Here is a 19,767-nt window from a genome sequence, read left to right on the forward strand (position 1 = left end):
ACCACAGGAGGGTGATGTGCTGTGCCTTCAGCCCTGCTTGTCAAACAGAGGCTGCTGAAGGGATGGCAGCCAGCACACCAATGGCACAGGAAAGGTGCTGCAGCTTCCCCCTCCTGGTCTCACATAGTTTTTTTTTCTATGGAAACACAACCTAAATCAGTGCACTTCTGTAAGACCAACAGAAATGTTTTGGGGTGACCAAGCACACACATTGGGACCCCAATGTAAATCCAAGGGGAACCCAAGCTGTTTGTCTTGAACATTTCATTAGTCAGTTTTGATGATGTCGAAACATTCTAAGAAACGGCACTGAAGAAAACTCATCAAAACAATGGAATTGGAGATGGGACTTTCCTCTCTGAGGAGTTTTCATGGAGGGAGAGAGGGCCCATAAGGTGAGGATGCTGGAAGCCCTAGCAGAATCTAGGGGTCAGCAGGCACCTAGGGATATTGATTGTTTTAACATGAAGCTGTGCAGATAAAGAGATAACCCAGAAAAGCAGGAACTGTGGTATTTAAATGGCATGATTAATTAGTCACGGATGAGACAAGTATGAGGGGATTATGAGAGGTAAACAAACATTTTAATAACAGTAAGAAAGAAAGTCAATAGGGCAGCTTTTTCTGACTTCTTCTTTTTCTGTATTTAGAGTCACAAAAAAAAAAAATTTATGTCCCATGAAACTGGAATGGCCAAATGTGATGGTGAGAAGAAAAACAGCCAGGATAATGAGATAGCAACTGGTGGAGATCCCTGCTACAAGGTGTTATTGAGGCCAAAGCCTTGGTCAAATTCAGAGTAGGATTAAGTATTTAAATGACCAGTCAGATGGCCACTTACTACAGAAAAGTGGGCAGAAATTAGCTTGGTCTAGAAATTGGACAGTGCCTGGGGACAGAGGAAATTCTGCTGCAAATGTACCATCATGTGCTTGGCTGCTATGGAAAATGTCACCTTAATCTGAGCATGACCTCACTGATGGGACTTGTTGAGAAAGTAACTTGTCCTCATTCAGTTCTTCATCTACACTTAATCAACCTGAAGGGAAACATTAGAGGGGTAGCTGTAAAAATTCAAGATTCAATTCCTGCAAGATTGGAAGTTACAAAACTCATGAGAACAGGGTAAAGATTAATGAGAAAGAGCTTAAGTGATCCTCTGACAAAATGTTTGTGACATTTATTACTCAAGGTGGTGGCAGGTTGTTGTGCATAGCTAACAGCAGGTGCCACTGGGTAAAAAGGAAGAAATCTTCTAAAAAAGGAGATTAAGGCTGGGATGAAACAGGGTCTAGAAAGCTACTAAACAGCAAAGTCCTCTGGAGAAAGATCTCTGAGCAGTAGAGGGAAGGTGGAAGATGGGGGTGGTGTCATGGTACTGCAAAATCATTTTTAACAGGACAAAAAAGCTGCTACCAAACAAACTGCCCATGCTCTGGTACACCAGCCCCAATTAATAAATACAAATCAAATTATTCTGAACCCACACACATAAATAAATCCCCCCAAAACTTGGCCACACTGCCAATCCTTTCAGAAACACACCAGCCCATGCCCTTTACCCACACACTCTGCAAGCACCACAGCTGTGGGTGTGAGCACAAAAGGCTGGTGCTGTCAGCTGGAGCTCACCACCGTCTTAAAAGTGATGCAAAACAAGAGGAAATGCCAAATGGAGAAGGTTTTCTCTTTCTGTTATCAGCCATCCACAGCTCCATCCAGTGTCCAGGGTCTGAGTGAAGCCAGTGGATGTGAAGAGAAACAACAACCAAATGGGAAGCATGAGGACCACAGACAAGGGCAGGAGAGCAGCTGCAGCTCTGAGTGTTGCTTTCAGGCAATCAAAGTATAAAGAAAATGATAAAAACAGGGTTTCAAAACTGCTGGTTGTGAGGAAGGTAATCAGCTGACTGTGCTTTGTCTCCGTGCTGTGCTGTGTGCTGGCCAGAGTGGCAGGAAGGGAACAGAGCATCCTGTCATCCTGTGATGACACCTTCTGCTGGCCAGCAGTAACCTGGAGAGGTCTTTTCTGTGCCTCTTTGGGAGGAGAGGGACTGCAAGGAGACTTCCATGAGGGAGGGAAGAGAGCAAGGTAAAGCTGTGCTGGAGAGAGGAAGGAGTCTGGTAATAAATTGGGAAGATTGTGGCACTCATCTGGAAAGACACAAAAACTGCCACAGGAGTCAAGGCTGGAAAGGAAATTGGAGATGACATGTGGTCTGCTCTCCTGGCCAAAAACAAGATCATGGATATGGAATCACGAATCATTTGGGTTGGAAGGGTAAAGGTCACCTAGTCCAGCCCCCACCCTGCCTGTGTTTATCTGTGCAATGTCACTGTATGTCCCCAGAAGGTCACTGCCATTGGTGCAGCTCCTGTCAGGGTCACTGGCTTCTGAACTGAACTGTTTGCACTGAAGGATCCCACCTTTAACTTTTATCAGAAGATATTTGTTTCAGTTTTTGGAGGATGAAAGGTCTCTCTCCACTGGAGACACAGCTCTCATAGGGAATAGGTCCTGTTAGAAGCTATAGAATGAAGCTGTAACAGATACTGAAACCAGATCCTCCCCAGGCATCAATGGAGATGAACCCAGTTTGCATTTGATGTCAAAATACAGATAGGGAGTATTTCTAGAGCAAACCAAACAGCAGAAACTGAGAAACAAAACTGCAAAAAGGAATAATCTTGATCATGGATTTGAGCTATCCTCTAAAGTAGCTACGGGTATAAAATATTAAATATACCTGCACCTGATACCTAATTCCTCCCAGCTGGGCTGTGCAGAGGGCTGGACAGCACAGCATGCTGCAATGCATGAGGCATTATTTTAGTCCTAATTCTGCCTGTTCCGGGATTACAGCATTAACACCCAAATCTCACAGTGCAGCTCAAGGAGAAAACAAAAACGCGATTCCCCACGCTCTGTCCGCGGGGTGAGGGAAGCCCTGCGCTGGAGGAGGCAGCCAGGAGAGTTAATTTTCACCAGCCAGACAGTTCGGGGGAGGCCACCCACAGCCCTCAGGACACTTGGACAGGCAGGGAGGACAGGCAGGGAGGGGAGGCGGCCATGGGGACGGCAGGGAGCTCTCCCGGGGCCGGCACGGCCCGTGGCTACTGCCGGCGGTCACATGCGGCAGGCGGGGAGGGGAAGCGCTGAATAATTGAGGAGCTGCAGCGCCCTCCTCCCTTCCTCCCTCCCTCCCTCCCTCCATCCCTCCTCCCTCCATCCATCCCTGTCTCCCCCTCCCTCCGCCCTGCGTGCTCGGCCGGCAGCCGGGGTCGGCGGTGCCGGCGCAGCCCCCCCGCCCCGCCGGCTGCAGCAGCGCCGCCGCCGCCCCCGCAGCGCCGCCCGCTGCCCTCCGCGCCCGCGGTGAGTGCCCGCTCCGCCGGGGGGGAGGCAGCGGGGTGCGGGGGGCGCCGCGGAGCCCCGCGGGGAGCGGGGGACGGGCGGCCAGCCCGGGAAGGTCTGTCCGGAGCCCCGCCGGGCAGCGCGGCCGCGGCCCCCCCGCCACGCAGACGGAGCCGGTTTCGAGCCCCGCTGGGCAAAGGGAGCGCACCGGATCCTCCGGGCCACGGAGCACCGGCCCCCGGGGATCCCAGCCCGCCTGAGCATCGCCTGCCCCGGCCCGGCGCGGCCCCGTGTTTGCGGAGCGTCGGGGCACTCCGCCGCGGGGAGGAGGAGGAGGCGGGGGCACCGGGGCTGACGGCGCGGGATTGATTGGAAACGGGGAAAAAACCGGAGTGACAGGAGGGACACCGGGTGGCCTGAGCGAAGCGACGGCTCTTGCTACAGGTGACCGCACGGAAGGCGGCGCGGGAAGGTCGGGACGCGGCGGGAGGGGGGCGGTGAGGGGAACAGAATGCGAGCAGAAGGGAGGCGGGAGCGGGCAGGGGGGATCCCCGGGGCCGGGGCCACCCTCGGGGCCGCTCTGGGGTCGGTCGGTCCCGCGTGTGGCCGCGGCTCCGGGCGGGCGCTGTCCGCGGTGCTGAAGCCCCGACGGAGCGGCCCCGGCCCCGCCGCGACCCCGCAGACGGGCCCCGGTTACGGCTCCGTCCTCCTCCCTTTTTGCGCCTGCAAAACTCCCTGCGACTTGGAGGCCGGGAATGGAGTTGGCTTCCTCTTTACGTCACCCCGGCTCGGTGCTGTTTGTTGATTCCGCACGGGTATTTTGGAGCTGCCTGGCACCAGGCGCTGCCCGGCGAGGTGCGCTCCAGCAGCGCTGCTCAAAATCCCCATCTCTGCTCTCACAGCTGCTCTGCAGCCCCGGTGTTGTGGCCTATTCCATGATAGTTTATACAGATCGACTTGGTGCCCTCCTGGCACAGGCTGAGCGCTCCAAAGCAGGGTAGCTGAAAGCAGCTGCGGCTCTGGAGAGGAGGGGGAAGCCCTGTCTGGCCGACCCCAGAGAAGATTTTTGTCTCAAAAGAGCCATGTCTGATTTAATCTGGTGTATTAAGTGATTAATTCTCCCAGTGTCCCTGAGTAGCAGGCAAATAGGTTTCAGCATGCCAAGGCATTTGTTTAACTGCCCAAAAACTGTCATGAGACTGAAAGTCTGATTGCTAAAGATATTTACATGTGTTTGTTTTATTGGTACACATTGCTAAGGCATGTGACTTAGCAGAGTTGAAAAACATATTGTAAATAAACAAAAACCCTCAAACAAGCCAAAAACAGCACTAGAGAGAAAAGTTACCTAGATTAAACTCAGCATCTGTTCTTAAAATGTACTGCTCCATGGGGAATGTCTGTTGCACGAGAACAGAGAATTAGGGGGTCTTGCAGAGGTCCAAGGTCTGATTTCCCATTTTCATCTATTAAAGGGGGTAAAATTTTCCAGCAAAACAGTTACTGATGAGTAGTAAATAGTGTCAACAAGGAATCTTGGGTCCTCTTGACATGAACTCAAATGTGCAGTACATATCTGAGAAGACAGCACAGATGCAAGAGCTGTGATAAGACAAGTCGTGGAACAAGAACAAGAAGGGGAAAAAAGGCTTGTTTAGTTGCTCTTCAGTAAGTGGAGATGAAGGAAGGAAATTTTACCTCAGCCCTTGAAAACAGACTGCTAGAGCACAGCAGACATCAACAAAAATGACAACAAAATTGGAAGTAAGAGGGAAAAAAAAAAAAGGAAAGAAAAGCCAAAACCTGTCAAGGGCTGGAGAAAAGCCCTTACAGAGGAGGAACTGCAGCACCTGAGAATTCACTTCATTAAAAAGCAGGGAGGGAAGTGATGTGAATCCTTGAATCTAAGAGCCTCTACAGAAAGAAATAACCAGGCACTGAGTTATTCCTCTGTCTGCCAAAGAGAGGCACAACGTGAGCTGGTGCCGAGATGCTAAAGCCAAAACATTCCAATTTAAGGGAGGGATCACATTTTTGAGCAGAGGAGTGCTGATGACCTGATGAAGGAGCCATCAGAAAATGTGCTGGATTCTCCATCTGTTTATGTCAAGGTTTGATGTCCTCCCAAAATATGCAACCCAGCCAAAGCAAGGCATTGGGCTCCCTGCAGCATAATTGCCTGGAAACTAACGGGCTGAGACTCAGACAGAATTAACTCTGAGGTCTTTATGGTACCTTTGATCCTTAATTCCCCAAATAAGGCACAGAGATGCTACAACTTTACTTCCAGGTGCCCCAGCTACCCCTGTAGATAAGTACTAACCCCTCAGTGGGTGGGATTTTTAACCACATGCCAAGAGCAGAGCTAATAAGTGACCAAATTCTATTTTGAATTCTCCAATTTTCCAATTGCTTTCATTAATTAACTCCCCCCAAAAATATCTTTCTTTGTGCATGTTGCAGGAAAGGGAAGCATTTTAAGACATAAAACATTCTCCTCAGGGAGTTATTCATGACTCTCAAGTCAAGACATATTTTATCCTTCTCTAATTTTTTTTGGATTATACAAAAATGATGAAAATTTATTCTTTGTGTAACTTCAGAGTCTCAGATGGGATCATATCAGGAAGGATTCCAGCCAAAATCATTTTAAAGGATATATTTGTAGGCTGATTTGACACTACTTCCTTCTGAAGACAGTCTGTTTTCTCAGTTCTGAAATCACGCACATATAATAAAATTTCTTCCCTGTTCCCTTAAAGGCAACAGGAGATTTTCTAGAAAATTCAACGAGAATGGGAAAACCTCCTAACAGCTAAATTAATGTTTTTTCTCTGAAGCCCTGCAATATTCAAGCAAATAGGATGGCAAGAACTTACACAAACATAAACACAATCCTGGGCTCTTCATGAAGCCAAGCAAAAAAAAAAAAAAGATAATAACAGAGCAGTCTGTAACTGATTTCTGAGTCCCCAAATAATCAAAATTTTGCTTTCTGAGCACCTGAGCTATTAAAATCATCATGATGTTTAAGCAACATATTGTTGTTTGGATTATTAAGACATTTTAAAAACAAGAATGCAAAAACAAAGTAAATACTTCTTCAGCTGTGGGTAGCAGTGGGATCTCTATGTCACACAAAAACAACATTAGCAGGGGGGCAGCATGTGTGACTCTCACATTAATTAAAAATTGAAACCCCCAAATCACTCCCAGATTTGTGCCCTCTATAATATATAAAACCATGGTTGGGTCTGAGCTTGTCAGCCTGTGAGAGACAGATCTGGGTATGTAAAGTATCCAGAGCCCAGAAACACAGCAGGCATTTTGCAGCTACTTCCTATGGATATGAAAACCTGGCCAGAGTCTCACCTCGGTCCAGGGTGAGTCTGCTGAACTCATTAAACCACCCACGTGTAAATGGGAGCAGACCCAGATCCACAGAGAGTCCCAAGACATTTTTCATTTACAAGGAATTAGACATAGCTAAGCTGTGGTTGTCAACGGGAAAATACTAAAATTGAAAGAAGTGGAAACTGTAATTTTTCTCTTGTATATTGAGAACATTTCTGTTGAGTTTCCCTGGCTCATTGAATAGCAGCCCTGCTTCCAGACTCTGCAGTCATCTTCAGGGGACTGGGTGCTCTGGCCAGCACTTATGCTCCCACCACAGCCCATCCCCTGCTGTCACCAGGCTGGAACATCTCTAAGAGAAAACTATTTTTTCCCACAATAAAACTGTGAGAGCAAAGCCCAGGCACTTATGAAACAAAGCCAGTGAGGTGGAGCCACACAGCACATGATTCCATTGTTTCTGTTCCTCTGCACAGTCACTGTACCCATAATTCATTGAAAGCCATGACACCATAAATTAAATCCACCTGGCAGGTGAACAGAAGAAGAGCTTTTGCAGCACATGTGTTTCCAGCACCACATCCTAATTCTGAGAGGACAGCATCAAAGTGGCTTGCTGCCCACAGGGAAATGGGTTTCTGTTGCCATGCTGCAACTGTCTGGGAGTGTATCTGTGCCAAAACTTTGGTAAAAATCTATTAAACCACACAGGGGCTCAGGGCAGCCCCTCTCAGCAGCCATTGGCTCTTGTTTATTGGTGACCATGACCTCAGTTAGTGGTTTGGGCCATTCCTCCTGCACATCCTCAGCTCCCTGAGCCTGGGCTGAGTCTTCCTCAACAAAATATTTTAAAGCTGAGGATAGAAACACCCCTTTGTGCACCACTTGCACACTTGGGCACATTCCACCTGCAGCAGTACAATTAAAACTTAGCTTTAAATGTGTGCCTGAGCATTACTGAACCAGGTCTTAATGATGGACTTGTTGAGCTGTGCTAGATGAGCACTGCCCCGTGGTGCTCAGCAATGCCAGGGTGGCTCAAGGTAGGATTTGGGCACCCTGGTCTGGTAGTGAAGGAAACATCTGCCTCTCCTGGCTGTCCTTCCCTCCCAGCAGGAAGCCCTGGGCACAGGTCTCACACCACTCCAGCCCTGGAGTGATGTGCTTGGGAAACATCTGGAATCTCCAGAGCCTTGTCTAAGACACCTGGGCACCAGCAGGTGTGTTCCACTCATTAAACAACTGGCTGGGAAGCAACAGGGGCTGGGAGATGTGCAATTAATAACCAGGGTCACCAGCTCTGCTCGAAGGAAATTAAGACAGAAGGAAGCAATATGTCCTTTGGCTGGGAGCTCTGGCACAAACAGCAGCAGCATTCCAGCAGCTCTCCTCTCACTCGTGGGCAGGCTCAGCAGTGGAATTATGCTTGCCAGGCAGGGCAGCACACTGTGGGGACACTCTACTGACTGTGGCTGGGAGACAAATGGCTCAGGGAAAGTGGTTGGGTTTGGGGTCTTGCTGCCAAGGGAGGCTAAGAGCAAGGAGGCAATTAGCTACTTTAATTTAGGCTAATCATGTTGGCTCACACTGATTCCCTTGCTGCAAAAGGACATCTCCAGGCAGTGCGTGTGCATTGCTCAGGAATATTATCATACTCTAACTTTTATGCTATTATCACTTTTAAGAACATATAATTCTTCATTTAATTCTGCTTCTCTAGTACCATCCTAGAGACTGATTTAGTTTTAAGTCTGCAGTAAGTTTGTAACTCACTGGGAAAAAAGCCCTCCTGCTACAGCACCAGGTATTACTCACATTACACTTCACTTAGGTGTTGCAGTGCCTTTGCCTGACTGATGGTGATAAATGACTAAACACATGAACTCCATTCTAAATCATCATCTTTGATCCACTTGTGATCACATTACTCATATAATCAGTTGTGCTGAAATGGAGCAGAATTACTCATGTAAGGGAAGGGTTTTTTGTCCTAGTGAATAAGAAGAATAAGCAGCAAAAGGTAATAAAATCAGCAGGAGCTGCTATTCACTGCCTTGGAAGTGCACTGAACCTACCTCAGGCTTCTGCTGAGGAATTTAGAGACACAAGTTACAACCAGCCAGATTCCCCCCAGCTCAAGGCTCCTATTTGCATATGCAAAAACCTCCCATTGATTTGCATATGCTACTACTGCTGCTTCTGGAACCTTTACTAGGCTTGGGATTGAAGAATGCATTTTTCCAGCTTCTTGTGAGGAAAGCAGTTGTTTGAGATCCTCTCCTGCATTAATTAGCTGATAGCCAAAATAGTGGAAGTGGGGCAGTGAGGCATAATCAATTACATTTGTGTAACTGCTGATGGAACACGATAAGTAATTAATGAGACCATGTGCACAAACAAAAGATAAATGCATTTGAAACTCGGCAAGAGCGAGTAATGGTGTAAGTTTGATGTGCTTACTGTGTAAAAGACCAGTTCAGACTCCTACTGAATTATTGCAGAAAGGTGGAAAGACTGCTGGTGAGTGAGAGGCAGCATTGAGAGGAAAAAGCCCAGCAGTATCTTAGTGGGGAATAAAGGAATCTCTATAAAACTAGCAATCTTCAAAATAAAACTAGAGGTTTAAAACCAGTGGATTTTCAGATCCTGTATTTGATATACAGGGGAATTTTTTCTTTGTTTGGATGACAAAGCCTTAGTGTTAAATCAGTTCTTTACTGAAAGATTCGTGTTTTCGTCACTGGGTTCAAAATGCTACCCAGAAATGAAATAAGTTGTCATAATGATGTATCAGCCAGACTCTCGCAAGAGTGAAAATCCATTTTGTTTAGAGAGCCTCACACATTAATAAATAACCTATTCTGTGAATTATGTCAAATGAAAAAAGCTCTCCTGTCTGGCCTGCAGCAAACCATAATGACTTTCATTCTGTGATGTAAAAGTATGGATCCACTGAGGAAAGGAAAACACAGCCCAGTAATTACAGAGATTTCCTCTTGTGTGTTGTTAAAGCAAAGACAGTTTTTAAAGAAGTATAATTCTAGAAGAAACCGTCTGGTAGCCCAGGTCTAGTGTTTCAGTGATACAAAGGCAGCTGTTGTCCATTCTCACTGTGAGATTTGGTACAGAAAATGTGTTATCTCATCAAAGTGGTAATTACTGAAAGTACAACCTACTGCCTAAAACCAGAGAAAAGCTCAGAGTCACAAACCCAAAGCTGCAACCATCCCACTGAAGCTGCTGGCAGTCGTACTGTCAGAGGAATCCATGCCCAGCATTGCAAATGGGCAACTCACTCTATTCCAGAAAAATCAGATCATGCTTCTCCTCTTGTCACAGCTCAGGGTCTGGAACTGCCACTCCCAAAAACCGAGGTAGCAGAAGGATGTGCCAGCCAGGATTTGCAAGGCCAGGCTGGATGGAGCCCTGGGCAATCTGGTCTAGTGGAAGGTGGCCCTGCACATGGCAGGTTGGGTTGGAATGGATTCTGTCCAACCCAAACCATTCTATGAATCTACGAGTCTGTGTGAGACAAATCTGCATTCCTGGGCACCCCTCCTGTGGTGTGTAAAATGCTTAAACCTCAGTGGACAGTACATTGAAACCCTGAGCACCCAGACCTGTGAACCCAAATTTCCTTTAGGAGTTTCATTGTTTGACATCACTGCAGTTTGTGACTGCAGAAAGGAGGGGGAGGCTGTGCTCAAAGAATTGGTATCAATATCTGCACTTGGAATGCAAAATCACACAGCACCACAAATGAGCATTTGAAAGTGCACAGAGCCTCCAGGGTGCTTCTGCAGACGAGCACGTGCAGGTACAAAACCAATATTGACTTCAACAAGGCACATCTAGGGGACTGTTAATCATTTTTAGCATCATTTCTCATCTGCTTCTGTAGAAAACCCAGACAGATTAACCACCACACACTTCTTTGAGGCAGTGAATTTCTCCATTTTACTGGTGGAGCAACAAATTTTACTCATTTCATGTGGTTTCACTAATCTCCTAGAGGGAGCCTGTCAGAACACCTCCAAGATGCTCCTGGTTCCCCACCTCTTGCTCAGCTCACCCATCTATTGATTTGCCATTTCCCTGCCTTGTTGCAGTTTTTTAGGCTTTTACCTTCCCACCTCAAGACAACAGTAACAAACGAGACCTTTTTGCAAATGTGCAAATTGATTATACCTCTTTCTCTGTAGTTCTCTCTTTTTTTTTCCCCTTCTGGTGGTTAAATAGCTTTGTTGCAAACCCAAACAGAGCACTTCATGCATATTGCATCATTTCATCTCGGCACGCAGAGACTCCTGTATCTGTCATGCCCTGCATCCATTCCTACACTGTTCTGCACCATGGCAGTGATTGGTAGCCATGCAAAAAGGGCAGAAAACAAGTGGAAAACCAAAATGGCAGACATTGGACTGGGGCAGGTGGATTTACCAGGGGGAGGGATGTGCCTGCAAGGATGTGCATGAGCATCTCCAAAGGGAATATTTCAGCTTCCATTCAGGCTGTAGGAACTGTAGGTGCTCCACATGCATCCAGCCCCTAGGAAGGAGGAAACACTGCTCCTTTCAGTCCCAGAGCTGTTTCTCACTAGATGGCTGCTCCAGAGGATCCCAAGGGAACCTGGACCAGCTGCTTGTGAAAGTGGCATGTAATTAATCCTGGCAAAGTTTAGAACAGCTCAATATCAAGGGATCTGCTGGCCCTCCCTGTGGCACGCTCCAATTTCACCTCTGAATGCATCACCTCATCTCCCACCTCATCCAGGCAGGAAGACGAGCCCTCAGCTACCAAAACCTTCTCATTGCTCACCTGCATGGGCACAGATCAGTGCTCAAATATTGATTTGCTATTTACTTAGGAAAAGGGAAACACCAGCTGCAAGACAGAAAGAAGCTTTGACTTCACTCCCATCCTTCCCTCTGCCTTCTCCCTGATTATCCAGGCAGTCCAGTCTCTCCCCAGCAAGGACAGCAGCTAAACCATCACACTGTATGTCCCCTGAAGGCTGGGAAGGGGGAGAAAGGGTGATCTCTATGTACATGCTAATTATATCACTGGATTACACATTTATGCTCTTTTAATACTTGCACTATTTTAGAATACAAAGTTTAGGAATTCCTGGGGGATGCCTTTGGGTGCATGGCACCCTTGCCTTGTGTCTTTGGTTAAAAATAAACATTTCCTCATTTATTTTGCTTATTTGTCAGAAGAAGATAATGATGTTTAGCCATCTTACAGCAGTGCTAAAGCACTCAGTATAACCTTGATGGAAGCACCATAGAAAAGTGCTGTTCAACCACTCCACTTCCATTTTGCCATGAAGACACACAGAGAAAATATCCCATTTTTTTCAGTTGATGCACAGAGAAAGCCAGTCTTAAACCTGAAGTGTTATCAGTGGTTTAATTTAGCAACTACTGTAGTTTAAATTAACCACAGCTCCACTTGAACTGCTCAAGCAGAGGTAAAAATGGAAAGATTAAAAATAAGAAAAGCCCAAAAATTACCAGCCAAGGCACAAGGCCAGATTGCTGGAGCTGGACCCACGTGAGCAGTGCTGGGACCGGCAGGGACCAGCCCTCGCTCTCGGCTCTGTGCCTGCCTTTAAATGGCTTTTGGGAGGGCTGGTGATGGAGACAGAGCCAGCTTGTACAGTGGCAGCCCAGCTGGGGATCACCGCTGTAAAAACAAGAGCCTAAAGCTCCAAATCGAGTGGCACTCGTAATGAAAACCTTCCGGGGAGCCCGGCATCCCTGCGCTCGGAGCTGCTGCCCGGCCAACGTCAGCCTCTCCCGGCTGCAGGGGCTGGGATGGATGGGATTCAGCCTCTCCTGGCTGCAGGGGCTGGGATGGATGGGATTCAGCCTCTCCCGGCTGCAGGAGCTGGGATGGATGGAATTCAGCCTCTCCCGGCTGCAGGAGCTGGGATGGATGGGATTCAGCCTCTCCCGGCTCCTGACAAACCCGCCCCGCCGCTACCGAGCTCACCGTTCAAGGGAAAACCGAGGGGCAGCAGGGAGGTCAGCCTAGCACGTTTGTTCCCTTTTTTCTTGTTCTTTTTCTGGGATTGCAGCGGGGTTTGCTGCCAGGAGATGGCTTTTCCATCATCTTGAGCTACCTCCAGCATCCCTTTGAGCCTTTGGGGCTCTGTTTGTCCGGGGGTGATGTTGGCACACAGTCCCCACTGCAGTGGATCTGAGGGCTGATGCTCCTGCACCATAAACCAGAACTAATATTCCTGGGGTCCACAGCAGGCACTGTCTTGGGGGTTCATAGGAACCTGCTCCAATCCCAGATTTCTGAAGCACAGCTCCCCTGGGCAAGGAGAAAGGGACTTTCCCCCTAAAAACCTCTGCAGCAAATGGGCACTGGTGTCCTGCATGGCAGGGCCAGACCCATGCTGTTCCAGCTGCTGGAGGCATCAGCAATCTTTCCTCTGCAGCAATTACTCTGTGAGCCATGGAAAACCAGGGAAAACCCAACCTTTTCCTCTTAATGAGTGTCCCTGCCTGGCTTTCCATCAATACAACAACAGGAGCTCTCTTTGTTCCATTTGCCACCATGGATATTCTGTTCCTTGCTGCATCCCCAGCAGATTTTAATAGAGATCTTTGCTCATGGATAACCCTACAGACTTCAGGACAGAGAGGAGTCATTAGCAGAAAATCAAAAGCCATCCCAAGGCACAAGTGTGATTTGGGGACAATTTTCTAGAGAAGCTGGAGCTATGGGGGGTGATGAGGATGGGAGATGCTGAGATGGGCACTGTGCTGCATCTCCCCAGCAGAACGAGTTTTATACAAGAAATAATTCAGCATCAACCCCGACACTACAGAAGATCCATGCCTGTAAACACCTATGTTCTCTCCTTCTGGCTTGATTGCAGTTTTAGTCAATTTACCCTGATGAAGAGGAGTGTTTTGGTACAAACAGTGGTGCTGACAGGCACATGGTGGCAGCAGCAAGTGCCAGCCAGTGAGGAAAACCAACCCCAACAGCCTGATGGTGGAAAGCTGAGCAGCTCCAAAACCCAGCTGCAGCTTGTCCCCTCTGAGCCACAGCTCCCTTCATCTTCCTGGGTTTATGGTGAGGACAGAAGATTAAAACAAAACAAGTAAAAATTCCTTTTGCTTCCCACTGTCTGCTTCTAGACAGGCAGGGTTAGTGGAGCAGAGCAGAAGTGAGCTGCCCCTGCCCCATGGAGGTGGTTGCCATCCATGACATATTTTCTTGTGGTTTCAAATGGAGAGAAAGGATGTTTTCCAAGCTACATAGCAGCAATATGCTGGTCTTGCTTAAACATCTGGAATAGTTTTGAATGACTGCTTTAATTGAGCAGAGCAGCAATTATAGAGTTATTTCATTTCAGAGGTTTTGAAAGGGTTTTTTTTTTTCCCCTTGATGACTTAAAGGAGAAGACTAAACCCCATGAATTGCAGGGCTCTGTTGGGCTGCCATGCAGGAGGACCTGGCCACAGCCCAGCCCCAGGCAGCTGGAACAGCTCAGCAGCCTAAATCTGGGTGCATCACTAATCCACCAGCCAGTTCCTGCTTTAAATTTAAACCATTTAAAATATTTACGGGTTTTTTTCATCATTTTAGCAGTTAAGATTATTCTAAGACAGGACTGCTCTGTCTTCTCTTGGGGTTCTTTGAGATGCTGATGAGAAAGTAATTTCTATACCATGATGTGGCTTGAGAGTGAACTGGGCTGTCCAAATCAGTCATCTCTCTTCAGGTTGAGGAATTCATTAATTTGTCCAGTGTGAATGTGAAATTCCTCCAGTAAGGAGCATATGCCACCCTTCCCAAAGCCTTCATCAGACACCCAGAGACAATGATGAAAAACTGGGGTCCCAATCCCCCTTAAAACACAGGACAGGTCTTCCCATGCCAGAGCATGACCTGGTGATGGCACCAAGGACCAGACTGAAGCTTTGGTGCCTTCATCCCACACCATCCTACCTCTTTTAAGACCCAGCTACTTGACTAGTTTAAGTCAATTTAGTGCAAACCCTAGCACAGAAATCCAAGTATTTCAAACTCAACTAAGAGAAGCCACAAAGCTCAAGGAAAATAATTAAATAAAGGATGGAAAGGGAGAAGCACAGTAAGACCTTTTCCAGCCCACACTCCAGAGGTGCCATGCTTTGGATAAAAGGATGGATTTTGAGTGGTTTTCCTTAGAGTTGTTCTTTTTCACATGGCTAAAACACAATCCTGGCAAAGCAGAGCCACTGTGGAGAGGCCAGGATAGGAGCATGCTGCCCTGAGGAGAAAAGGAGGCTCAGAGGGGACCTTATTGATCTCTACAACTGAAAGAATGTTGGAGTCAGGTGGGAATCAGTCTCTTCTCCCAAGTAAGAAGTGACACGATGAGAGGAAATGAGCTCAGGTTGTGCCAGGGGAGATTAGATTAATTATTATGGAAAATTTCTTCATGGAAGGGGATGTCAAGCACTGCAACACACTGCCCAGGGAATTGGTGCAGTCACCACCCTTGGGGGGATTTAACAGATGCAGAGATTTGGCACTTGGGAACATGGGTTGATGGTGGGAGTCGATAATCTCAGAGATCTTGTCAAAGCTGAACAATTCCATATTTATTCCATGAGAACAGGTCTGTTTCATCCTGGCTGGTGCAGACCTGCTGAGCTCTGGCTCAGCTGCCCTCTTCCAACAAAAACCTTCCTTTAAGCCAGAAAATAAAACCTCACCTGTGAGCCAGCCCACCCCTCAGCCAGCTGACTCCTTGAGCAACCCAAAAACCAAACCCAGGTTTTATTCTCAACCTAAAGATCCACACTTGCTCAGTAACAATTTCTCATTATTATTCCTAGCTAGAGCATGCAGCCTTTCAGCCTGTGGTTGCTCAAGGTAAAAAATCAGCACAATTTGAACAGTGATCAACCAAAACATGAAATGAATGCTGGGTTTCATTTAATAAACTTCAGCAACACTGAAGCTGCCTTGTGGACACAATGTAATTTGTTTGGGATGTAAAGATGGAAAAAAATGAGTGTTTTGTCTTCAAGGCAATTAAAATAAAAGAATATTTCTGTATTGACAGGAAAGAAGCTGCCAGGTAAAAATTAATATTTGATAAGCTATTTTTCCTGTTCCCTTGTATTAGCTTGCAGCTTGTCAATTCTTCTTGGTTTGCTCAAAGTCAAGAAGTCATTACATGTCACCTGGAAGTCCCTGCTGCTGGTATTATGAGAACCACACAGTTTGCTGAACAACAGCAGAAAGGGAGGAAGGGAGGAATGGCAGTTGCTGAATTGTTCTTGAAAATATGACTAGGGATGAAAAAAAGCACAGAGAAAGAGGAAACCAAGATAAAGCCACGATTTTTGAGACACTCCTAGAGCACATGGGTTCAGGCAAGGTAATTTTAAAGTATTAAAAATGGCTGCAGCTGGCCATGCTGATGGTCACTCACTCTCCAGTGGAGCCCACACTGCTCCTGCTGAGCTTCTCTCCCAGTTTGCCTTAACTGCAGGCTTGGAGTCACACTCTGTCCCCACCAGGGCCAGTGCGCCTCGGTGGCCACCCCCACCTCACAGTTACATGTGGCCATCATCACTTCACTAGCAATTAAACCACGTAATGAGAATTTGGAGGAAATCAGGTTCCTGCTGTTTGTAGCGCTGTAGTGATGACTGAGACTAAACCCATGTGAACACAAAGGAGGACAGTGCATTACTGTTGGACAAAACAACTGAGGGTGGAGAAAGGAGATTTCTCCACAGCAGCAGTCAAAGCAAAGCTCTACCAGTGCCAGAGCCCAGCAAAAAACAACTTAGTGTCGGAACCAGGAAATTCTTCTGGCTGCCCTGAGGACTCAAGACCCTGCCAAGGGGCTCAGAGACCTTGGCACAGAGCCCAAGACCCCTGTGCCTTTGCTTTGACCCATAGAAAAAAACAATTACCAACCTTTATATGAAGAATTACAAGTCAAGACAGTTTAAATAGAATAATAGTTAGTTCGTCACAAGGTGAAAAATAGATTTTTAGAGGTTTTAGAATGGGGGTTCAAGAAGAAGGATGGAAGAATCTAAGCATGTCCAGTCTTTCTCCTTCTTCTTCTTGGCCTCCATCTTCTGCTGTGATGGCACTTTAAAATTAGTTTAAAGTAGAAACTCACTGCCTAACATAAGTGATAAGTATTGAGAAGTTATAGTAAATAATATACATGTAGTTTTTAGTATAAAAAGATAACACTGCCCCAAAAACAGGCAGTGTACCTCAACCCGACCTGCCAGACAGACCTGCGGCGGGTCGGGGAACGAATGTTATAGGTAAGAAATAATAAACAACCTTGAGAACCAGAACAAAAAAATCCTGATTCCTTCTTCAACAGCCGGGCTAGGAAAAAGAAGCTTGTACGTATCCCGGAGTCACTCTGACCAGCAGAAATTATGAGAACTTAGGGGCCCTTTTGACTCTTCTTTCTTTCTTTGCTGTTTCAGTCAAAAACTCTGTTCCCGTCTCTTGCAGGGCTGCCAGCGCGGGATGGAGACGCAGCCACAGCCCTGAGTGGTGCTGCTGACCCTGTCTGTGCCCAGCTCTGCCCAGCCCAGCACCATGAGCGGGTTCGTGTCCCGGCTGGACCCGCGGCGGGTGCCCTGGGGGGCGGCGGGCCATGCCCTGCGCGCCCGCGTCCTGCGCACCAAGCCCGTGGAGTCCATGCTGGAGGGCACGGGGGCTGCAGCCACCCAGGGCGCCCGGCTGGCCAAGGTGCTCACCACGCTGGACCTCATCTCCCTGGGAGTGGGGAGCTGCGTGGGCACCGGCATGTACGTGGTGTCCGGCCTGGTGGCCAAGGAGATGGCGGGGCCCGGGGTCATCGTGTCCTTCATCATCGCTGCCGTCGCGTCCATCTTGTCAGGTGAGTTTTTGGGTAATGTGCTATGTCCTGCATCCTCTCCCTTCCTCTTACTACTCAGCACCACAAGCTACAAGGAGGTAGCACCCTCCCCATCAACTCAAAACAGTTTCCCACAGGTGTCACACAGATCATGGGGTGTGCTGTCCTTGTTGCCCAAAGATCAGATCAAACCTTGTACTGGGAGCCAGCAGCCAAGCACGATTATCCTGATCAGCTGCCAATGGCTTCTACAAGGATGGAGCCTGCAGGCAATATTTTTGAGATATTTGAGAGTTTTGCAGAGTGTGTTCTAGGCCAAGAGCATGGCCAAGCCACAAGACTGGAGCGAGAGCTTGTAGGAAACTCAGTTCCAACAGGAAGGATGTCAGTGGCTTGGGCAGTACCACGGCCAGGTTCTTTTGTTGGCATGGCTAAGAGTTAAAAAATTCCTCAATTAGTTCTGGAGTTGATTTCATTGGCTCCTATTCATGCAGGGTCAGCCTTTGAATTACCAAACAAAAAAACCCCAACAAACAAATGTGCAGGGAGAGAGAAATTATGTATTTTAGTGAAAACACAGTGAATTCTGTCTCCTCCGTAGGAACCCAGCTGAGCATATGGCTTGAGCTGCAGTTTCTCCATGAAGCCAGTACTGCTGGCATTTGTCCTTTCCAGATCAGTGCTAACACGATGATGTGATGTTCCTGCTCTCTCTGCTCAGAGGACTTTGCATGCTGTGTCAGTCTGGTATCCAGCTTTTGTCTGTGCATTGGATAAAGAAACACGAGCAAATGGCAAAGGGCTTTGATAGAAGACAGGAAGAGCCAACACAGCAAAGTGACCCAGATCAGCTTTTCAAAACTTTGGATTTTTGTCATGAGAGGTGGAAGCACATTATAGTCTTTCCCAGAGTTTGCAGTGCTCCTCCATGTAGATCCCACCAAAGTGAGTGGGAGTTTGTCCCTGATGTCCCTGCAGCCCAGAGGCACAACCTTGGCACAGCCCGGGGAAAATCCTCCGGCTCCCTCCAAAGCCCACAACAAGAGCTGCGAGCTTGCACTGAGATCCAATGCTTATTTGTGTGCCCAACACAGCAAATGAACCAAAATGCTTGTTTTTTATCCAAGGCAGTAGATAGCATCAGTGTCTCTCCTTCCCCGCTGCAAAGGTTTTGTTGGCAGAGATGCAAACCAAGAGCAAACGGAGTTTGGGTGGGTCTCTGCTAACAAAAACACCCTGTCCTCCAAAAGGGTTTTTTCACCCCAGACATGAGCCTTGCCCCGCAGCAGGAGCTCCTCCCGCCTTCGCCCACAGGAGCCCGCTCCGCTTTCATCTCCCCTTGCTTTTGTAGCCCTGGGAAAGTGTTTTGTGAGGGATGCAGTGTTTTGATAGTCTCCTTGGCTGCTTCCTCACTTCATCATTAGCACTGCTGTTGTTTGTAACAGCAACACTTCTTTGGCAAGTAAAACCAAGTAAGAATTCAGGAGCTGGATGGGCTGTTAGACCCCTTGGGGATGTGATTTCAGCTTTCCCATTGTGGTCATGCCGGGTTTGCCAGGCACTGAGTTTGGACATGTGCACAGGAACAGATTTTAAGGGACTTTTGCTCTGTCCATCCCAGATCCCTAAGTCAACCCCCACTGCTTGCAGAAGTGAGACCAGAAGGGTTTTGGATTTTAAAAAACTCCAAAAAGCAGACAAACCAAAACCATCCAGGTCATATGGCTTCCCAGGGGGACAGCCATAGGGAAGCCCTGCCATAGGGAAGCTTTTTTGCACTATTAAGCCTGGTTTCAGAAAGGGACTTCTCCAATTTCATCTACTCAACAAATTCCACTTATGCCTTCCATAGTTTTAAGCAACACATACCTTATCAGGGTACTCACAAACACACTATAATTGATTAAACTGATAAATTAAATCAATCTCTTCTGTTCTCTCACTAGAAGACTTTTCATTCATCTCTCAAGTAGAAATGCTTGCCCAGCTTCCCTCCACAAAGCCTCCAGTACACTTCAGACTCCTGCCATCAGCTGTGACCACCAGCATTCCCAACTTTCACCCCTGTTTATCCAAAACCCCTCCTCAGCAAAAATCAGCAGTTTGCATCTCACCCAACCCCATCACCCTCCCCACAGCCTTTCCCACCAGCCATTTCTTACCCCTTTAGTGATCTTCTGTC

General features: G+C 47.6%; 1 protein-coding gene across 2 annotated transcripts in view; it reads left to right on the top strand.

Moving 5' to 3' along the window:
- The first annotated feature begins 3,208 nt into the window (after positions 1-3,208).
- The window catches only part of SLC7A14 (solute carrier family 7 member 14), a 30,134-nt gene continuing 13,575 nt past the window's right edge, over positions 3,209-19,767 (top strand). Inside the window, exons 1-2 of one of the 2 annotated variants that reach the window (XM_054639599.2) lie at positions 3,209-3,796; positions 17,216-17,606. In XM_054639599.2, coding sequence (XP_054495574.2) covers positions 17,303-17,606 — 304 coding nt within the window. In that variant the 5' untranslated portion in view covers positions 3,209-3,796; positions 17,216-17,302. The remainder of the gene's footprint in view (positions 3,797-17,215; positions 17,607-19,767) is intronic. The other variant, XM_077184154.1, reaches the window with a different exon arrangement.

This window comes from Agelaius phoeniceus, chromosome 10 (genome assembly GCF_051311805.1).
Source record: "Agelaius phoeniceus isolate bAgePho1 chromosome 10, bAgePho1.hap1, whole genome shotgun sequence".
In the NCBI taxonomy this organism is placed as follows: Eukaryota; Metazoa; Chordata; class Aves; order Passeriformes; family Icteridae; genus Agelaius; species Agelaius phoeniceus.